Raw genomic sequence first — 19,350 nt, forward strand, 5'->3', positions numbered from 1 at the left:
CTTGTAGAACTGCAGCCTAAAAAGACATGACTTTGACTGGAGCAGCAAAGCATCTTTGGCTCGGCCTGCTGGTGATTGACAGCTAAAAGTCACCTCTGCACCCTGAGCCACTGGACGAGGTGGTGAAGTTCCAACTGTGGATTCCTAGTCCTGGCCACTCAAAGGCCTCTACATCCAAAGGATAGAGAGTGAGTCCACCCCCAAGTCCAGTTTTGCAACAGAGTGCAAAACGCACCAGCCACTGCAGACCGTTCCGCACCAAGGACAGCCAAGTCACCTCTGCAACTGGACTACTTGGGCAAGGTAACAAAAGTATGACTTTTGAATCTTGGTCTACGTCCCAGCAGAACCTTAAGTTTCCGTGGATTTGCCAGAGCTCACCCTACAAGTGTCCGAGAGCACACTGCTATTTTCCCTATTGACTTAAATGGAAGCCCTTTAAATCTTCAAAGAACTATTTTTTCTAAAGACTTAAAAATTCACAACTCCTGTTGTACAAAAGCTACAAAGTACGTTTTGGTGTCTAAATTAAGATTAAAATCGAATCTATTTTTCTAAATTGGTGTCGGATTTCTGTTGAGTCATGTCATTTACTTGTAATCCAATTTAGTAATGTGAAACTCTTTACACATGTTCCTCTAGGTGGCCTGAATGCTCTTTGCTACACTACCAGGACTGAGCTAGGGCTTGCTGAAAGTGAATCCGAGGTCCACTACTGGGTATTGGGTTGGTATTCCATGGTTAAGACTGCCTAGTCCTACCATATAATACCGTCCTCTTGCCACAAAAACACACTCTTACAACTCTGTAGTTTGTCAAAATATGACCTAGTGAGATGCATCATCGGATGCTTGTTGCCGGAGGGAAAGTGAGCTGCCCACATCTCCATGCTGTAAAGCGGCTCAGCTGATTCCGCTATGTGGGACGCATCATTGGGCACTTGTTTAAAGAGGTACTCCCGAGTCCCATAAGTCTCATGGACGATGGCAGAGGAGGGTGGCTGCACATATATCTACATTATAAGGTGCTTCAGCTGATCCCACTGCATGGGACGCATAATCAGATGCTTGTTGTTGTTTTCTGGTTTCTGGATTTTTTTGCCCCTGTTTGCTGCATCTATGTCTTTTGTGGTCCCTACATGACTGGTTTGTGATCCCATTTGTGTAACCTCCTACGGATTAAGTCTCTGTGAAATGCGAGTCTTTTATTTTATTTTCTGTTTCTAGCTATTTTGTTTGTTTTTTGATCTGAAACAGTGAAGCTATGAATAAAAGGAAGGCAACCCTGTGCACAACTACTGACGATTTCTTGGTGAGGGTGTTGGACCTGGTAGCAAATGAAATAAAGTTAGCGGAGCGGCACCTTTCATTATCACAAAATCTCCCCAGCAAACCCACTCTTGATTGACACAATAACAAGTTCTGAAGGAATAGAACTTGAAGCTCAAGTTCATGTTCTCAGTTCTCCTTTTGATGAGTCAGGGCCTCTATAAGGAGTAGGAGGTCATTTATAACCGCTCCCTTGGAGTGACCCACGTCAGCCAAGGAATCTCACGAGTGCCTCAAGCCCCTCAAACATAGGTCCGCTTCCTAAGCGACGGAATACAGTTTTAACATCCAAGCAGTATAAGTCCAAACAAGGACCAAGTTCTGTTGGTATACCTGATATAACTTTAACTTCTGTCTCTGCATCCAATTCATGGGGTGGCTCTAGAGAACATTTTAGTCGAGCTTTTGGATACCAAACTGCATCCTTGATTGCTTTAATGCTATGGAGGCCAACCTAAATCAAATTTCTAAACTAGAGTTAGGGGGGGCGCATTATAGAGCGGAGGGAAAAGTCCTTTGTCGAAATGAGCTTACTTCATTTTCAGTACAGGTCCCTGCACCTTTGGCCCCTCAATGAGCTGCACCATTGAGAAGGTCCTCCATAAGCGTTCCGGACTCAGATGTATGTTACGGCCCTGGAATCCTAAATGCAGTCCCCCTCATCGAACACACTACCCTGTCCTGAACAACCTTCAGTTCAAGAAGTTCTGCCTGTGATTTCAGAAACAGTTTTGGTATCTGCCTTGGGGGTGTAGGGCCAAGGTGGTTCTGCCTTATCAGCTACGCCAGTAGTTATCGACCTCCACCTAGCCTTATGTCCATAAATCATTTTTTTAGCCAATGTTCCCAGGCTATACACTGTTTGAATTGAAACAGCATGGTCATTCAGAAACAAGGTTCTTTTCTGGTTAAACCACTCAGTAAATCTCCAGTGGGATCTGAGCAAAGGAATCCTCTTTGTTTGGTGAGTGGTTGGAATTGAGCCATTGCAAAGGGATTATTTGGGTGACACCATCATTGTAAATTTTCATAAATCTTTCAAACTGCCCTTTTGGACCCGCTTTGGTTCCCCCTCAATTTCTACATGTTTTTTACTCTTCCCTGTCACAGGCACTTGTCCCAGTGGGGTGATCCCACACAGAAATTTGGGAATTTCCCTAGATGGCTGCTGAGCCCAGGACCAAAAACGTAGGTGCACCCCACAAAAACAGGTAGTTTTGTATTTGATCATTTTGATGTGTCCAGATAGTGTTTTGGGGCATTTCCTGACGCAAACACTAGGCCTACCCACACAAGTGATGGGGTACCATTTTATCGGGAGACGTAGGGGAGCCCTGGGTGGAAGGAAATTTGTGGCTCCTCTCAGATTCCAGAGCTTTCTGTCACTGAAATGTGAGGGAAAAGGTGGTTTTTTGGACACATTTTTGAGGTTTGCAAAGTATTCTGGGTAACAGACCCTGGTGAGAGCCCCACAAGTCACCCCATCTTGGATTCCCCTAGGTGTCTAGTTTAAAAAAATGGCCAGGTTTGGTAGGTTTCCCTAGATGCCGGCTGAGCTAGAGGCCAAAATCCACAGCTAGGCACTTTGCAGAAAACAGCTCTGTTTTCTTTGGGAAAATGTGATGTGTCCATGTTGTGTTTTGGGGAATTTCCTGTCGCGGGCGCTAGGCCTACCCACACAAGTCAGGTACCGTTTTTATCTGGAGACTTGGAGGAACGCTGGGTGGAAGGAAATTTGTGGCTCCTCTCAGATTCCAGAACTGTCACCGGAATGAGAGGAAAAAGTGTTTTTTTTGTTTTTTGTTTTTTTGTGGCCAAATTTTGAGGTTTGCAAAGTATTCTGGGTAACAGACCTGGTGAGAGCCCCACAAGTCACCCAATCTTGGATTACCCTAGGTATCTAGTTTCCAAAAATGCGCAGGTTTGGTAGGTTTCCCTAGGTGGCGGCTGAGCTAGAGGCAAAATCTACAGCTAGGCACTTTGCAAAACACACGTCAGATTTCAATGTGAAAATGTGATATGTCCATGTTGTGTTTCCTTTCACCAGCATTAGGCCTACCCATGCAAGTGAGGTACCTTTTTTTATCGGTAGATTTGGGGGAACACAAAATAGCAAAACAAGTGTTATTGCCCCTTGTCTTGCTCTACATTGTTTCCTTCCAAATGTAAGACAGTGTGTAAAAAAGACGTTTATTTGAGAATTGGCCTGTAATTCACATGCTAGTATGGACACCCCGGAATTCAGAAATGTGCAAATAACCACTGCTTCTGAACACCTGATCTTGTGCCCATTTTAGAAATACAAAGGTTTTCTTGATACCTATTTTTCACTCTTTATATTTCTGCAAATTAATTGCTGTATGCCCAGTATAGAATTAAAACCCATTTCAAGGTGTAGCTCATTTATTGGCTCTAGGTACCTAGGGTTCTTGATGATCCTACAAGCCCTATATATCCTGCAACCAGAAGAGTCCAGCAGACGCTTTATTGCTTTAAAAAGCTGACATCACAGGAAAAAGTTACAAAGTAAAACGTGGAGAAAAATGGCTGTTTTTTTCACCTCAATTTCAATATTTTTTTATTTCAGCTGTTATTTTCTGTAGGAAACCCTTATAGGATCTACACAAATTCCCCCTTGCTGAATTTAGAATGTTGTCTGCTTTTCAGAAATGATTAGCTTTCCGGGATCCGGCATTGGTTTCACACCCATTTCTGTCACTAACTGGAAGGAGGCTTAAAACACAAAAAATCATAAAAATGGGGTATGTCCCAGTAAAATGCCAAAATTGTGTTGAAAAATTGGGCTTTCTGATTCAAGTCTGCCTGTTCCTGAAAGGTGGGAAGATGGTGATTTTATCACTGTAAACCCTTTGTTGATGCCATTTTCAGGGGAAAAAAACAGAAGCCGCCTTCTGCAGCCCCTTTTTCCCTTTTCCTTTAAAAAAAAACAACGAAATTTTTGCTGTATTTTGGCTAATTTCTTGGTCTCCTTCAGCGGAAACCACAAACTCTGGGTACCTCTAGAATCCCTTGGATGTTGGTAAAGAAGGACGCAAATCTGGCGTGGTTAGCTTATGTGGACAAAAAGTTATGAGGGCCTATGTACGAACTACCCCAAATAGCCAAAAAAGGCCTGGCACCTGAGGGGTAAAAGGCCTGGAAGCGAAGGGGTTTATATATATAAATTCCCTGGAATCAATCCCAATAGCATGTTGTGAAGATGTTCCTAGACCTGGCACTCAGGCAGTCGCTGTGCTTTTGTACACAGATGATGCGGTTCTCGTAGCACGTAAAGCAAACTGACTCCAACACATTTAAATGATTTTAACAATTTTATGTTAAGTGTTAGACTAAAAGTGAATCAGCAAAAGTCTTTTACTATGTCATATGGTCCCAGAAGTTTTACATAATTTATTTTTTTTTTTTATTGAAGGGAGTCCTATCAGTATAGTGTCTACTTTTAATTACTTGTGCATTTTACTAGACTCATGTGGGCGCAGAGATAAATTATTGGCCAATAGGGCACAAAAGATGGAGGCAGTTGCCAATGTCATTTTCAGGTTTGCAAAAAGGTTGGGCCAAAACCTGGTACAGGAGATATTCCAGCTTTATAAAAGCAAATGTGTACCAGTGGGTATGTTTGGAGCAGGAGTCTGGGGTTACGATGCTACAGGAAAACTTCAGGCAGTAGAAAATAGCTTTTTGTGCAGGCTCCTGGCTATTCCTAGAGGCACTGCAAGTTTTATTACACACATGGAATATGTACTTAATTTTATACAGGACCAAATCAATCTTGCACCACTCCTCTTATGGCTAAGAATATGGAATACACCAAAAGCCAAACTCTCAAGACCGTTCCTTGCGGACTAAGTAACCTTGGAAAATATGTCCATTATTTCGGGTCTTTCCTACATAAAAAATACTTTTTTTCAGTTTGGGCGGCAGACTCTTCTTTGATAGTCCAGTCCTGACATTATTGGCCCAGAAGGCTCCTTAAAGAAGCTTACGAGTTGTATAGAGATGAAATGAGACTCGTGAGCATCCTCGATATGTTCTCAGTAACCAGGTATATGCAAATAACTACAGAATCGGACTGTGAACAATACTTAAATGGATACTTACACCCCAGTATATCTCGAGGAACTATGACCAACAACATTCTTATTCAGTACCCTCTTCTCAAACATCAGTACCTGAATGTGCTGTCACATCTATCCTTGCACTATTCTGCCGCATTTACTCCCAAATTTCTTGAAGCTTACAGAATGCCTCTGCTCATGCAAACTGCATGCACTGCACCCATTTTATGCCACCTTTGTTTAACTGTAGCCAGCAACCACATAGCCATGCACCAAATGGTGTCCCGGTGTCCCAAAGAAAGCTGATGTACTTGAGTGACCTGTTGTTACAAAGCACTATATAAATTACACTTCCAGAGTTATCAGTCGAAAAAGCCCTTTAGGTTTTGCAAGAGATATGGTACGCACTATATAAATAACTGGACAATACAATAACTATCTTAATGAACAAAGTTCTATAGACTAAAGATGTTTAAAATCAACTCTTGATAAGGAGGCTTGTCCCCAAAGAAAGTAGGTTTTCCTGTATTAACACAAGTTGTATTTGTTAAGTCTTCATTGTTTAAAGTTATGAATTGAGGAGCATAACTAAGATTGTATAGGAGTGAGATGTGTTCCTCCCATCCACCAGGCCTAAAGCTCATCTGCGGTGATCCTAGTTACCACAGCCTAAGAGTTAGTGTTCATTGCTGCTCTAAACAATAACACAAGGCTGCGAAATGAGATGTCTCCTACAAAAGAGGGCCATACTGAGGAGATTGCAACCTGAGTCCAGCAGAAGCAGAAAAATGGCAGCCACAACCTGCCAGTAAAAACAGTGGTGTGTGAAGGGAGACAGTAGACCCCAACAAGAGCAGGGTGACAGACTGGGTATCACTGTTGAGCTGTGCGGACTCAGAGGCAGAAAAGCAAGGACCTACCGTCTGGCTCTCAGTGGCAGAACCTGCTGTGGAAATGAGGTGCAGTCTGCACCTGGTGAGGGGGAGCACCCAACGAGGTATGGACAGTTGAATAGCACATCTGCACCATTTAACTTTGGGATGCCTGTAGTACAGTACAATGCTGCCAAAGACAATGTCATGTGTTGCAGCAGAGGCACAACTACATTTGCAGTAGTGCAATATTAACTGCTACAACAACATGGAGACACCCATGCGGCATCGCTCCTTCTCTGAAATTGGACTGAGGTGAGGAGCTTGAATACGCAGTGGCGGGGGAGGGTCTGCCAATGTAAACTGGTCTAGAAATAAGACTTTTCAAAACATCCTGTGAGAGAGACTCATGGAAGAGGAGGCTAAGCGCCAGTGTGGACATGGAGTCCAGAGGAGTGTAAGGGCGCCATCTTAAGGCAGAGCCCATTGGCCTGGAGGGATGGTGGTGCCACTACAGTCACAAGTACACCAGGAGAAATTTGGACCATCCAGGAAGCTACATACTGAGCAGCTTTTGGGATCCCAACAGTGAAGACAACAACAGTGAAGACAACAGTAGCCCAGTGTGCAAAAACATGTTGGGTTGAGTTGACCCTGCAGTGATATTATGAGTCAAATTAAATGAATATCTAGGAGACAGGTGAAGGGTGGAGTCTTGCTGAAGACACTGATAGTGAACAGGTACTGCTGGATATTGTTCCCCTCCTTAATCCCACACGGACAATTATTGGAGCACTTAAGCAAACTCTACTCCTGGCACTCCCAACCTCAGGCTCTTAACTAAACCTCAGAAAGTAGCATGCTGGCTTCCTCATCCCCATACACTTGATAAATTGGAAGAAACAAGGAACATATTTTGTTCTCCTTTCTATAGCTGGCTGCAACACTTGCTAGGCCCTTACATACGCTGACTAAGCCAGCATCAGTTCTCTTCTGAAGTCTGTTAATGGTCTGTGTCAGTTGAGTGTGACCTTTACATTCTACAGAGAAAGTATTCAGTGTGGGAGGATATTGCCTTCTAGCCTGCCGCATTGGGCTGTACCAGCCATTCAATGCTGGTTCTTGCCTTAAAGGCCGAAGGCGAGGGCCTTTAACAAGGAAGCAAGACGTTAATTGCTGTTATAGCCCAGCTATGAAGGGTTATAAGGCTATTTGAACATTCTTCCACTAGACGGTAGAATGTTCTGATAAACAAAACAAGGCCCTCACGGAGCCCAAGGGAATTAAAATCCCCTCGGCCTCCATGAGGCCTTTGTTCATAGCTCCGGGCTTTTACCGGCAATTAAAAGCCCGGAGCACTCCAGTGTCTCCAATGGAGCTTCCAACATTCCAATGTTCTAATATTCCTTAGACTTAGCAATGCCTGTTCCCATTATAAGAAGTCAGAAATGGCTGCCCCCAGATCCAAGAGGGAACTCTCTTTGAAAGATGTGCTTCAGCAATCAGAGTGGTTTCCCAGGGAAATCTACAGAAGATACACAAACTCCAAACAAAGGTATCCCGATCACTGAACAATTCCTGATGGACTTAATCAGAGAACAAGGATTGGAGTTCTCCTTCTTACATACAGAGCAGAAAAATTACTTTAAAAAACGTCATGTGTGCAAGGGCATGGAAGGATGTGGCTGCCTCCCTCTCTAGAGGCATGGGCTAAGGGCATGGACTTTTGCATGGGCATGGAACGTTCAAGCTAGAGAGGAGGATACCCCAAATATTTCAAGAGATGGAAAGGTTGGCCGGAATTTAGAGGCATACACCTAGAACCCTGCCCCTTTAGCCATTGACCCACAGGGGCAAACCAGGTCAACACAACAGGGATGCATCTGGAGTGCGGATAGGGGTAGCGAGGGTTGACGCTGGTTCGACAAATGTTGTGGCTCTGTCTTTTAACTGAATATTGCTGCCATAATGATGTATTATTGTCCATGACTGTATTGTGCATACAGTATGTTGAGCACTGACTTCACCTTGGTTGTAAAATCAATAAAAAGTTAAAAAAAAAAAAAAAAGTCAAGTCGCCTGATGTTTTGCTCCACTAATGACCGAGCTTTAACACTTATGCACTGACAACAATCTCTGGAAGGCACTTCTTAGTCCAAAGATGTCATTTATTATTTCACTACACAAGGTTTCTAAAAGGAGATTAACACGCTGAAAGCACACGTTTAAAAATGGTCACAGCAATTAAATGAAATAACATACAAATGATTCTCCACTGCAATATACACAGCAGATATTTGTATCTATATTATAAAGCAAAGCAAATAATGAATTAAAAGATATGCATCGTCATATCCCTCCTATTCAGCGTCAGATTGCCAGATCCCAGAATCTGTCGAGGCGAGAGAGATCAGTTATCCTCACGGGAAGGATGACACACTCCAGCGTCCTGGATATGCCTGAGATCTGCAAATACTCTGTGTCACCGGTCCATCTGGTTTCGGTCTCTTATACTTTGAACAAACAAGAGGAAAATTTTAGAACCTCTCTGTCTCTGCAGAAGTTTATTAAAAAAATGCTTATTGCTTTAGGCCCGCTTTGAAAATAAGTCGGGACTTGCCACAGACCCAAGGTGCCAATTCAAAACAAGACCACTCCCTGCTCTCTGAGTACATTCTTAACAGCCTAAGCCCTTGGTGGGAAAAGAACACAAAGAATAAAAACATGTGCACATTGTACAATGTGGAAAACTACTTGCAGCTTTTAACGTGGCAATGTCTAATGCTAAAATAAAGTTAATAGGCAAAATGAAGTTGGTGCCCACTAATGTGACAGTGTGCTGCTAGGCTAAGTGCAACATGGAGTCAGTGGTCAAAACTCACATATCATTACACCTGAAGAATCTGGGGGAAGGGTCCTATCCCTGGAAGAAACTAGACACATGCAAGAAGAACTAGAATTGATAAATCAAGAGCTCATTTACGTAGTAGAACAGACCAGCTTCCTCCAAACCCACCTGGAAGACCTAGAGAAGCGATCACACAGAAATAATGTGTAGTAGAAGAGCATCACAGAATTCAGTGGGCGACAACCTGCACACTTACTTTCAACATCTCTTCAAGAACTACTCATAATGCAGGAAGTGGAAGGCATCTTACTGTACAGGACCCACCTCACGCCTCCCACTCACAAGTGCATCATACTCATTCCCTCCTGTCATCCTGATCAGAGTTCCTTCATGTCACCTCTAAAAAAAAAAAAAAAAAAAAAGCCAATGTCAGGGGTGAGAAATAGCGAATACTTTGCATTTGTCTGCCATAAAGTTCTCTTTATACCTGATCTTACCCACTATTACCTGACAAAAAAATAAGGATCTTCATCCTATACTGAAAAAGCAAAAAATCCACTAAATTCAAGGCAACCCTTCTTGTTTATTATTCAGATAGCACGTGCACGGAATTCATTTGTCATCTTTGAATGAAGCCAGATGGATTTTTCAGTTACTAGGGGAAACAGATACCCATGATGCAACAGAATCTGACATGCTTTTAAGTGTTTGAGACTCCAGATCAGACGAACCTGAACAACTATCAATTGGAAAAAAGGAAACTGAAAACCAAACACTTTGATTATCGACAAAGCGGAATCAGCAGAGTATAGTTACTGATTCAATTGTCTGAGCAGAAACAAAAACAATTGAGTTTGAGGGGCTGAGGTTAGTCTTGAAGGGGTTTTAATGGGTTATATGAATGCCTTTTTCAATTTTCCACCCCAGTTTGGAAATTGTTCAAATGATTTTGTTTCTTTGTACAAATTTCAATAAAACTTGATTGAAAACTAAAGTTATGAATTATGCAAGGTTGTATGGTGGCAGTATTTGCTAATTCTTTACAAAATGTTAATGGAAAGATTCTTTTTCAGATCATATGAAAGTCCTACACAATAATACAAGTGAGAAGAGTGCTCAGATATGTTTGCAAATTTGCTTTGCAGGGACATTTTGTAAGGAATTTGGGAACTGCCGGAGATAAGGAAACAGAAACTGAAGTTCTCCTGCTTGAACATGATGTGCCACACCAACCGTTCTCCCAGGCAGTGCTTAGTTTTCTCCCTCAGATGCCATGGGGAATTAAAGACGAGGTGAGAAAAAGTGAATCAGTTAGGTAAACTCTTGCCAAGCATCCTAAAAATGATTTGGTTTCAAGTGAAGTAACCCAACTGTGCTCCTTAGTGTGATGATTATACCATTGTAAAGAATGCAGGCTTGTTTCACCTTTTGTCTTGGGGAACCCTCCACATGTGTGAAACAAACCCAGTGTGTGCTATATTTTTCACCAATTATTGACACACTCAATGATATTAAAAAAAAAAAAATGGTTCAAAAGGGAATAAAAAGCATGATCTTTTAGCACTAAGCACCAGACTCAGAAGTGTATAGGAAATAATGGACAGGTTTGCTTGGGGACTGTCACACATTCTTTCTCTTTGATTTCAAAAAGAGACCAAAGACTGTCTTCAAATGTATTTGAGTAAACCCTTGTTCACGGTCCTAACTAGAACTAGTACAGTTCATCCCCAATTCCTCCCACTGAATGCATGTTTCTGATGTGCGGCTGCTCGTCACATAATCTTTGCACCCTCAGTCAATCCTCGGAATTACCACCAAGCACACATTTCTCTGAATGTTAAGTATCTGATTGGTTTATTGTGAAGCACTCGCATCGCCCAGAGCAGCTACTTTCTATAAAACGTTTTAATAAAATACATGAACATTTCTCTAGTTTATGCAAGGTTCAGAATTAAAACAACACATATTTATGTTGACGAACATAAAAGATGCTCTGCATGCTGACTTTTTAAAACCAGAACATTTAGTTTAGCGCAAGATTATTGGTGAATGGTTTGGTTGAAAAACATAGCACATGTAAATTTGAAAGTAACTTGTCTGGTGCCTTCACTGGAAATTGTATACTGTATGGTGTCATCAATACCAAAGAAGCACTTGATCAGCGTTCTCTGTTTTTTTTATTGTTTTCATCCGGTGAATAAAATTGTAAAAAGCTTCTACTTTCTTTGTACATCAGTTAAGCTGTGAGATCAGTTTGTTAGGTGTTTAACCCACAGGCGATTTTTCCCTTTTTTTTATTTTATTTTTTTTATTTATTTTTAAAGCCCATTTTATTTTTATTTAGATGTTCTACTTAACCAACAGAATTACTCCATGAATAATTAAGTTTTTAAATATGTAACATTTGTAAATTGATTTTTCACAACACACCAATTATTTTAATTTCATAGGAGCTTCCATAACTTGGTATATTAGGAATTAATCTGAGGAACCCTGATAGAATTATTTTCTGAGCTTTTATTTTTTGCTCTGCAATTCAATAGAAATGTGATGGAAAAAAATACATTATGCTTTTTTGAAATCTTGCATGTATTTTATTTTATCGTTTAGCTAATATTATTTTGCTGGCATGATTTAAAATGTGGATGTTGCTTGCTCACCCACAGAATAACTTGGATGTGTTTGAAATTACAGGACATGAAACACAGAATCGACTTGAGACACCTTTGTGTGTGCAGTGTAGACCCACCTGGATGTACCGACATTGATGATGCTTTGCATTGCCGGGACCTGGAAAATGGCAATCTTGAGGTAGGAGCATTTCTGAATCTTCTGTGGTCGATTTCCTTTAGCAATTAAAAGTCTATGTCTGTGTTCTTTCTATTTTGGCACTCTTGGACATGACACTAACAAAGATGGACAAGGCTTCAAATGTCTTTTCTGTTAAAATTGGAAAGAGTGGCATTTAAAAAGACTGATGACAAATTAGCAGTAGACCTCAATGGAGAATGAAATGAGAAAGGGCTTGGGAGAATGCTTTTTCTTTGCACAAGTTTCAAGCATGTGTGGTGGAAAATCAGTGTGAGGAAATGTGGTGGGAAGTGGCTGTGTAGCAAATACCTGGGGAAATAATTTTCTTTTAAGGAACATGAGGGAGATATATATTTTTTTAATGTATTCATTGTTTTTTATTAACAAAGATAATAGAAAAGGTTACAGTCTTTACGCTTGTGGCAGTGGGGCTCTTTCAACGTGGAAGAAATATGAGTCAAACGTTTGCTCTTCTGTTAATTAATAAGGAACATTACAGATGGAGCGGAAGGGAAAGTATGTTTATTTGCACAGGCCTTATTTTCCATTGTGTTAATGCATACATAGGAGTGGTGAAAGCAATACTCTGTCTGTTCAGCTTGTGGTTGTTGCCCTGATAGAAAAGTGTTGCCCTGAGAGTTAAATGAAACAGGACTCATGTTTTCCTTGGGTTTACAGGGACATTTGATTGCATACAGTCAGGGGTGGCAGCCGCGAGGGTAAATTCAGTCATCAGTTTTAAACAGTTCATTGAACATTCAGTGGCACAGGATAGGTTCAAACCCTCAGCTGAGATAATTCCACACATGTAGGCAGATTCTCATGTAAGCATGTATGTTGAATGAATGATTTGTTGTTGCAAAAATTAATAAAGAAATCCTGAAAAAACAGGAGTGGCGCAGATTCAGTCAGAAAGCATCTGTGATGTCTCATGCTTATGGATTCTTCACTGCAGCACAGTTAACTTAGATTTTGGGGAAGATTTTGGAGTGTGCCATGATATTATCTGCGTGATATGCATTTGATAGAAAGTGCCAACTTATTGGAACAAGGTCATAACCTATCTGTGACACCACATAAAGGTTGCCAAATTTCGTCTCAGTATCTTCTTAAACGTTTCAGCACACATTCATGTGCTCCCGCAGATTGGGTGCTTTTCTTTCTGGTCCGGTAAGATCCTGATGATCTTCAATCAATGAGGTAAGCTTGTAGTCCACAGTACATACAAATATGTGATGAAGACCATACGTGGTTCCAGTGAGTAAATTATCCTAGATGTGATGTCGCAGAGAAAAAAGCAATGACCTTGTATTAATAAATAAAGACATGGATGAGTGCATTGTGTGCATGTTCAACCATTTAACTTTGCACATGTATTTTTTCCTTGATAGAAAGACACAGCAATTTCCCTAGAGAACTATAGTTAGAACCTTTTTTAGGAGTAGGATTCAGCAATAAATATGATTTAGTATTTTATCACCCCAAACATGCTGTACAGAGACAGGATTGTTGGTAAACAAAATATATTCATACACTAAATGAGTTGGTGACAAATATTTCTCTGAAATAGGTTGGGGTACACATTGCAGATGTGAGCCATTTCATTCGACCAGGGAATGCTTTGGACCAGGAATCAGCAAACAGAGGAACAACAGTGTATCTATGTGACAGGGTAAGCATTGTGTACTTTATGATACAGCTTGCTAAATTGAAAGGTTCACTTATGAGTTTGACATTGTTTGTGCTTGCACAAACCTGCCAGACAATAAAGATGATTTAAGTTAAGGTGGAAAAACTTGTGTATAACTTGATGCAGCTCTCTTGATATTTTAATTTTGGCAGGTACTTTAAGCATCAGTTTTCTGCTTTTGTGGAGACACGACTATATCTAAGGTTTTGGGAAAATCTGGTTTTCTCTCACAAAAAAGCTGTCCAAGATTAAGATTTGGTTGGTAGACCTATTTTCTTACTATCATGTGTTGTCCCAATTTTCCTCCGAGGCGGAACATTTAGCAATGGGGAAGGGAAGGAGATGCAGTTGCCATCTTAAAATGAGAATTGCAAGCATTGAAGTGCTGAAGTATGTATTGTTTTTCATAAATTTAACTTTGACATAATACTGAATATCTATCCAGTTCCATTTATTTCACATACCCAGTGAATAATAACAATTTGTTAGGAGACCAAGGAATATAGTATAAAACAATGTAGTCTAACAAAAGACATTGTCTAATCCTATCTTCAACATCCTCCTGTTACTCTTTATTTGAAGTCTCGGCACCTGACTCTATTCATAGGGTTCTACCATTGAAAGTGCAATGACCTGAGCATAACAGTCTATTACATTGTTACCGCATACCCATGACAAGATGCCAAATTCCTAGTAAAACAGATGGCACGGTCTATGTTCCCAGGTGTTACAATTAGGAATTACCAATATGTTATATTAAGCAGATACCTGCATCTTCAGATTGTTGGTCCTATGGCTAGAGCTCAAGTTATCACTATTTTTCTATTAGATATCAAAAGGCCAGGTCAGTACATTTATTAACCTTTCTCTCTCCTTGTCCATGGCGAAAGACTCATTAAACCAAACTTGGGATACATAAGACGTTTCTTTTGGTATGATTTTCATACTGTGTTGCCACTCCACCAGTGTATGTTTATAATATACCTGAATGCCACATGAAAGATTTTTTCTGGTATGTATGTTATCATACGTCATCCCTCGGACATTCCTTCCTCAGTCCTGTGTGTGAAGGCAGGAGCAGTAGAATTGATAATAGCTATGTGTGTTGCCTTAGCTTAACTTTGTGATTTCTGTTCACTTTTTATGAAATACTACCCCCTCAGACAGCTTGGATATCTAATTGTAAGTTAGCAGCCACCTCTTTAAGCCTGCATCCTGTTAATGTTTTACATTTTAATCCTCTTTCCAACCTATGGGTCTGTGCCTACACCTCTCCTGTCAGTTAGACAGGTTATTAGTGTTTTTGGAGAACATGCCAATTTTCTTCATCGTAGAATTCATTAAGCATGTCTATTGTAATTGACAAATGGCTTTAATTTTATATGTTCAAAGCTGTATAATCTACCTCTCTTCACTGGGCTGCAAAGAACTCTGTATCCCTTATCCATTTAAATTGTAATATTCACACTCTGTTGCAAAAATAGGCTAATTTGTACCTTCATGATGAGGCTTCTACACCCTTTTTGCAATTGCAATACTATTGTACACACTTTGGGCAACTACTACCACACTGGGGAGGTTTTATGGTTTTTACATCATTAAAAAATACTTTTACCTCTGGAGACATAAGAGCTGGGAGGCAATTCACACATAAATGTTCCACAAAGGAATCCAGCTATTGCAGTTTCAAATGGTGCACCTGCCTACCACAATATACAGAGATTTTATATAGTCATGCTTTACAGCTGGAGGAATGCTGTTAACTACAATTTTAGGGGACCCTGTCCATCAATAGAATTTACATACGTACTAGGTAAATATTACTGGAAAAACTATGGGACTTAATGAAAATCAGAAGTGGGGATTATGTTTTTTAGGCAGAGTGCTGACCCAGGTGCATTTGTTGCTCCCAAACTGGGGGTACTATAGATACAGATAACTTTTAGCCCTATCACCAGTGTTATCTAGCAGATCATATTCGGGTTGACTCAGGACTTATTAGAAGTGTTCATTTCATTGGCTCACAGCGAGTGAGAAAGAAGTGCTAGAGGGAGAGATTGTTACAAACTGTGTAACTCAAATGACTCTTCCTCTTAGTGGCAGTTGATTTAACTACAAATATTTTATGTATGTGAACACATCAAAACCTCCATTGCCAAATAGTCCTCCATGAAAAAAACGCCAGTGGCTACTCTTTCCTAAATGTTCTAGATGCTCCTGGAGACTCTTGTTAGTGTTAGGATGGGTTATGACCCAGTGTCTATTCACTGGTGCCCGAATGTGGGGAGAAGTAGAGTACTGTCAAGTGACTTTCACAATAGGAAAATGGGTGCGTTAGGTTTCACTCAGGCAGTGGGAGCTGCAGCTACAGCGAAGGGATCAATCTGAGTACTATCTCCCACCTTTTAAGGTGCAACTAGTTTTTGGAATGGTGGACAGGAGATTTATAAGTGTGTGCTCCCATATCCAATATATACATTGAACCACAAGCCCAAAGGAGGCCCTTGTCTTGTGCTGGACACTTAAACTTGGTCCAGTGGTCTTTATTATTCACTTTTCTAGGCACTTATGCAATTCAGGGAAGCACTGATGTTTGTTGCAGATGTCACCCGTATGATCCCTCCATTCTCTGTGGCTTGTCCCTGGATGAATAAGGGTTCACAACTCATGACCTATTTCTTATTGTGACTTGAAGTCATGCATTCGAAAAGTCTGTCCATAATAATAAACAAGGATTTCAGCATTCTTAAGCTCTTCAGATCTTTCTAGCCTCTTGAGAAGAGCTACTATACTTTGCTCTCTGTCTTGAGGAATCATTGTTGCGTTTTGGCTAGTTTGTGTGCCACTTATCACATACCACAGTCTATGATACCGGTCCATCAAGGTAGGGGTCCCTGAAGAACTCTATCTGCTCAATATTGATTGCTTTGCTGACAATAACATCAAAGATATCGAATTCTGGATATGCCTCCCGATTCCCATATTACCTCTGCAATCCATCCAAAGGGGGGACTGCAGTTGGATCACTGGATACGACAGTTCCTCTGTCTTTTAACAGCCCTGACCAACATCCCTGTATGCAAGGGCATTGACTGAGTGTGTGTCATATGGTACCCCCTTTTCCATTGCCTGTCTTTCATTCCCCTGAATTCCTATTATCAATAGTGAGTAGGTGAGAAGGAGTGGGGGAGGGCCTGTAAACTAATATTGGACTGGAACCTTCCCCTGGGTATAGGTTGCTCTGTCTCTCATTAGTACCCCTTTCCAGTATTCTCTGTTTCCCCACCCTTCGTAGAATCCCAACCAGATATCAGATAGTGGCTCTGAGACTTTATGCATTAGTTTTTAAGGGTGAATCAGGCCCTTTTTGGTCTCCTCTTTGAGTCTTGGATGAAGCTTCCATAGCTGCATTTTCACATGAAACTGTTCACTTTCATGCAATCCAAAATCCTTCTTGACTGTTCAAAGTCTTAGTCTCTTGGCAAAAGCACCCCCTACCTTCACTGACCCTTACTTTGTGAAATGTATAAATGTACTGTATCCATGCCCATTTTCAAATATGGTTTCCAAGTGAGTGGCATGAATGGGGAAGGGAAGCGAATGAGGCCCATTAAGTGGAGATTAATTACAAAAAAAAAGGACCACCACAGGACTCCTATCGAGTGCCCTGCCAGTTTGCTGACAATAAAACACAAAAGGCAATGTGTATATTCTGATTTGTTCCAACCGATAATACAACTGAGCAACCTATTTTTAGTGTGTAAAGCCAGGGACACTACATTCTCTCTTTTTCAGACTAAGCATTGTTTGCTCATAAGCCTAGTTTTAACGCTTCTGAAGTATTAGTGGAGGCGCTGAATGATTTCCAGGATATGCTGGGAGAAAAATACTCAAAGAAAAATACTGGAAGAACCTGTGTTGGAGATTGCACATTCTGGTTGTTTGAGGCGAGGCCCTAGCCAGGCAGAACCTACCACTTCTGTCGGAGATTACACTCACTGTATAGCCCACACTCACCCTAAGGTAGCTTGGCACAGAGCAGTCAGGCTTGTCACAGGGGCAGTGTGTAAAGCATTGGCACAGTACTACCACACAACAAATAGACTGAACGCCAAAAAAAAGAGGCTTCACACGAGGAATGTGTAAATAAAGTTTGTATTCAACACACGCATTAATGATCACAACATGAACATCATGTAAATCTGGGAATATATCACATTTAGAAATTCTACTAGCAATACCGTGCTCAACTGTGTTCAAAAGACATTAGCAGTATGTACACATGAGAAAAACAATACTCTCTCACCCAGCACCCTCATGCGCTATCAGCGTAAGAGCCACTCTACGTATTTGCCCAGTTCAATGTCACACGATTCTAGGATGAACCCTCGTTCGAAACAATAGCAGCAGTGTGTACATACAGAGAACAGCAGCCTGTTTAAATAGTTCCATGGCCTAGGCTGCACAGGTAAAACCCAATGTCAACCGTAATAGTCCTCAGACCAAGAAACAATGTGTATTCCACACCGCCGTGCTGTGTAGTCAGTCAGTCAGTCAGTCACTCCCACCCAGTCACTCGCTCTGCACTGCCACACAGTGGAACATATATCAGGCAGGCTAGTATAACACTCACTCACTCCAAGCACCCTAATGCCGTGCACTGATATCAGGCAGGCTAATGGTCACTGCACTTGCAGATTCTCCCCCCGGGTCCAAACCTTCCTCCTTCCTCAAACCCGTTCCTACTACCCTGTCCCATTACATGCTGGAGAGGATAACCCCCTTTCCCTGGTTACGAGGCCACTCGCGGCTGGAATTACTTATTCAGGATCCCGGGGTAAAGCAAAGAGATAATGATTGATAAAGCAGTTGTTGACAAATGGAGATCTGGCCACCACTCAGGGAGTTCACACAGGGGGTTTTCACACTGTGCCTTCTGAATGGGCCCCAGTCTGCCAAGCACAGGGTGGGGGTCACTCTGGGACACACACTGTTAACAGTAGCGCCCAGCCAGGTGCTTCAATATGCAGATAAGTTACCAAATCATCTGGGGCGCGATGACTTGAGTTGCCCCGGATAGTCCTGGTTTTATACGGAGAGTTACCAAATTCACACCTTCCTGGAATGAGGCACAACATCTGGTGCGCGATGACTTGAGTTTCACCAGACAAATCTGGACACACACGAAAAGTTACCAATGCCCTACCTCCATGGTAAGAGGCACAGACTCTAGTGCCCAATGATTTGAATCACTCCTTACAAATCCAATCACACACGGAAAGTTACCAAAGCCATTCCTCCCTGGAAGGAGGCACGATGTCTGGTGCGCGATGACTTGAGACACAGCAGAGAAATCCAGTCACACACACAGACGCAAGTTCAGCGGTACTGCTCTGGGTATATCCCCATTTCTGAGGGTCGCAACCAGTGAATCGGGCACCGCACACAATTAGTATGGAGTTGGACGTCACACAAGAGAAATGTGGCACGTTCGACAAAGGCGGGCCACATGGGGTTCCGCAACTGGTGAATCCGCTTACTACCAACCAGACCCGTATGTGTGTTGCGGCCCCATGATGAAGCGCTACACTCCTTTAATGAGGGCAGTACTTTGAAGGCTCCGCACCAGGCAAATCCTGTCTCCAGGCACTAAACTTAGTTCCACCCCCGCACCACTGCTACCAGGTGACATCCAGCAGACGATGTAGGCACTTAAGAGGGC

At 41.7% G+C, this 19,350-nt stretch overlaps 1 protein-coding gene across 1 annotated transcript in view; it reads left to right on the forward strand.

Moving 5' to 3' along the window:
• Positions 1–19,350, forward strand: part of DIS3 (DIS3 homolog, exosome endoribonuclease and 3'-5' exoribonuclease) — a 260,018-nt gene that overhangs the window by 47,508 nt on the left and 193,160 nt on the right. Inside the window, exons 10-12 of the mRNA XM_069205287.1 lie at positions 10,273–10,419; positions 11,822–11,938; positions 13,509–13,610. Coding sequence (XP_069061388.1) covers positions 10,273–10,419; positions 11,822–11,938; positions 13,509–13,610 — 366 coding nt within the window. The remainder of the gene's footprint in view (positions 1–10,272; positions 10,420–11,821; positions 11,939–13,508; positions 13,611–19,350) is intronic.

The sequence above is a fragment of the Pleurodeles waltl genome, chromosome 8 (genome assembly GCF_031143425.1).
Source record: "Pleurodeles waltl isolate 20211129_DDA chromosome 8, aPleWal1.hap1.20221129, whole genome shotgun sequence".
In the NCBI taxonomy this organism is placed as follows: domain Eukaryota; kingdom Metazoa; phylum Chordata; class Amphibia; order Caudata; family Salamandridae; genus Pleurodeles; species Pleurodeles waltl.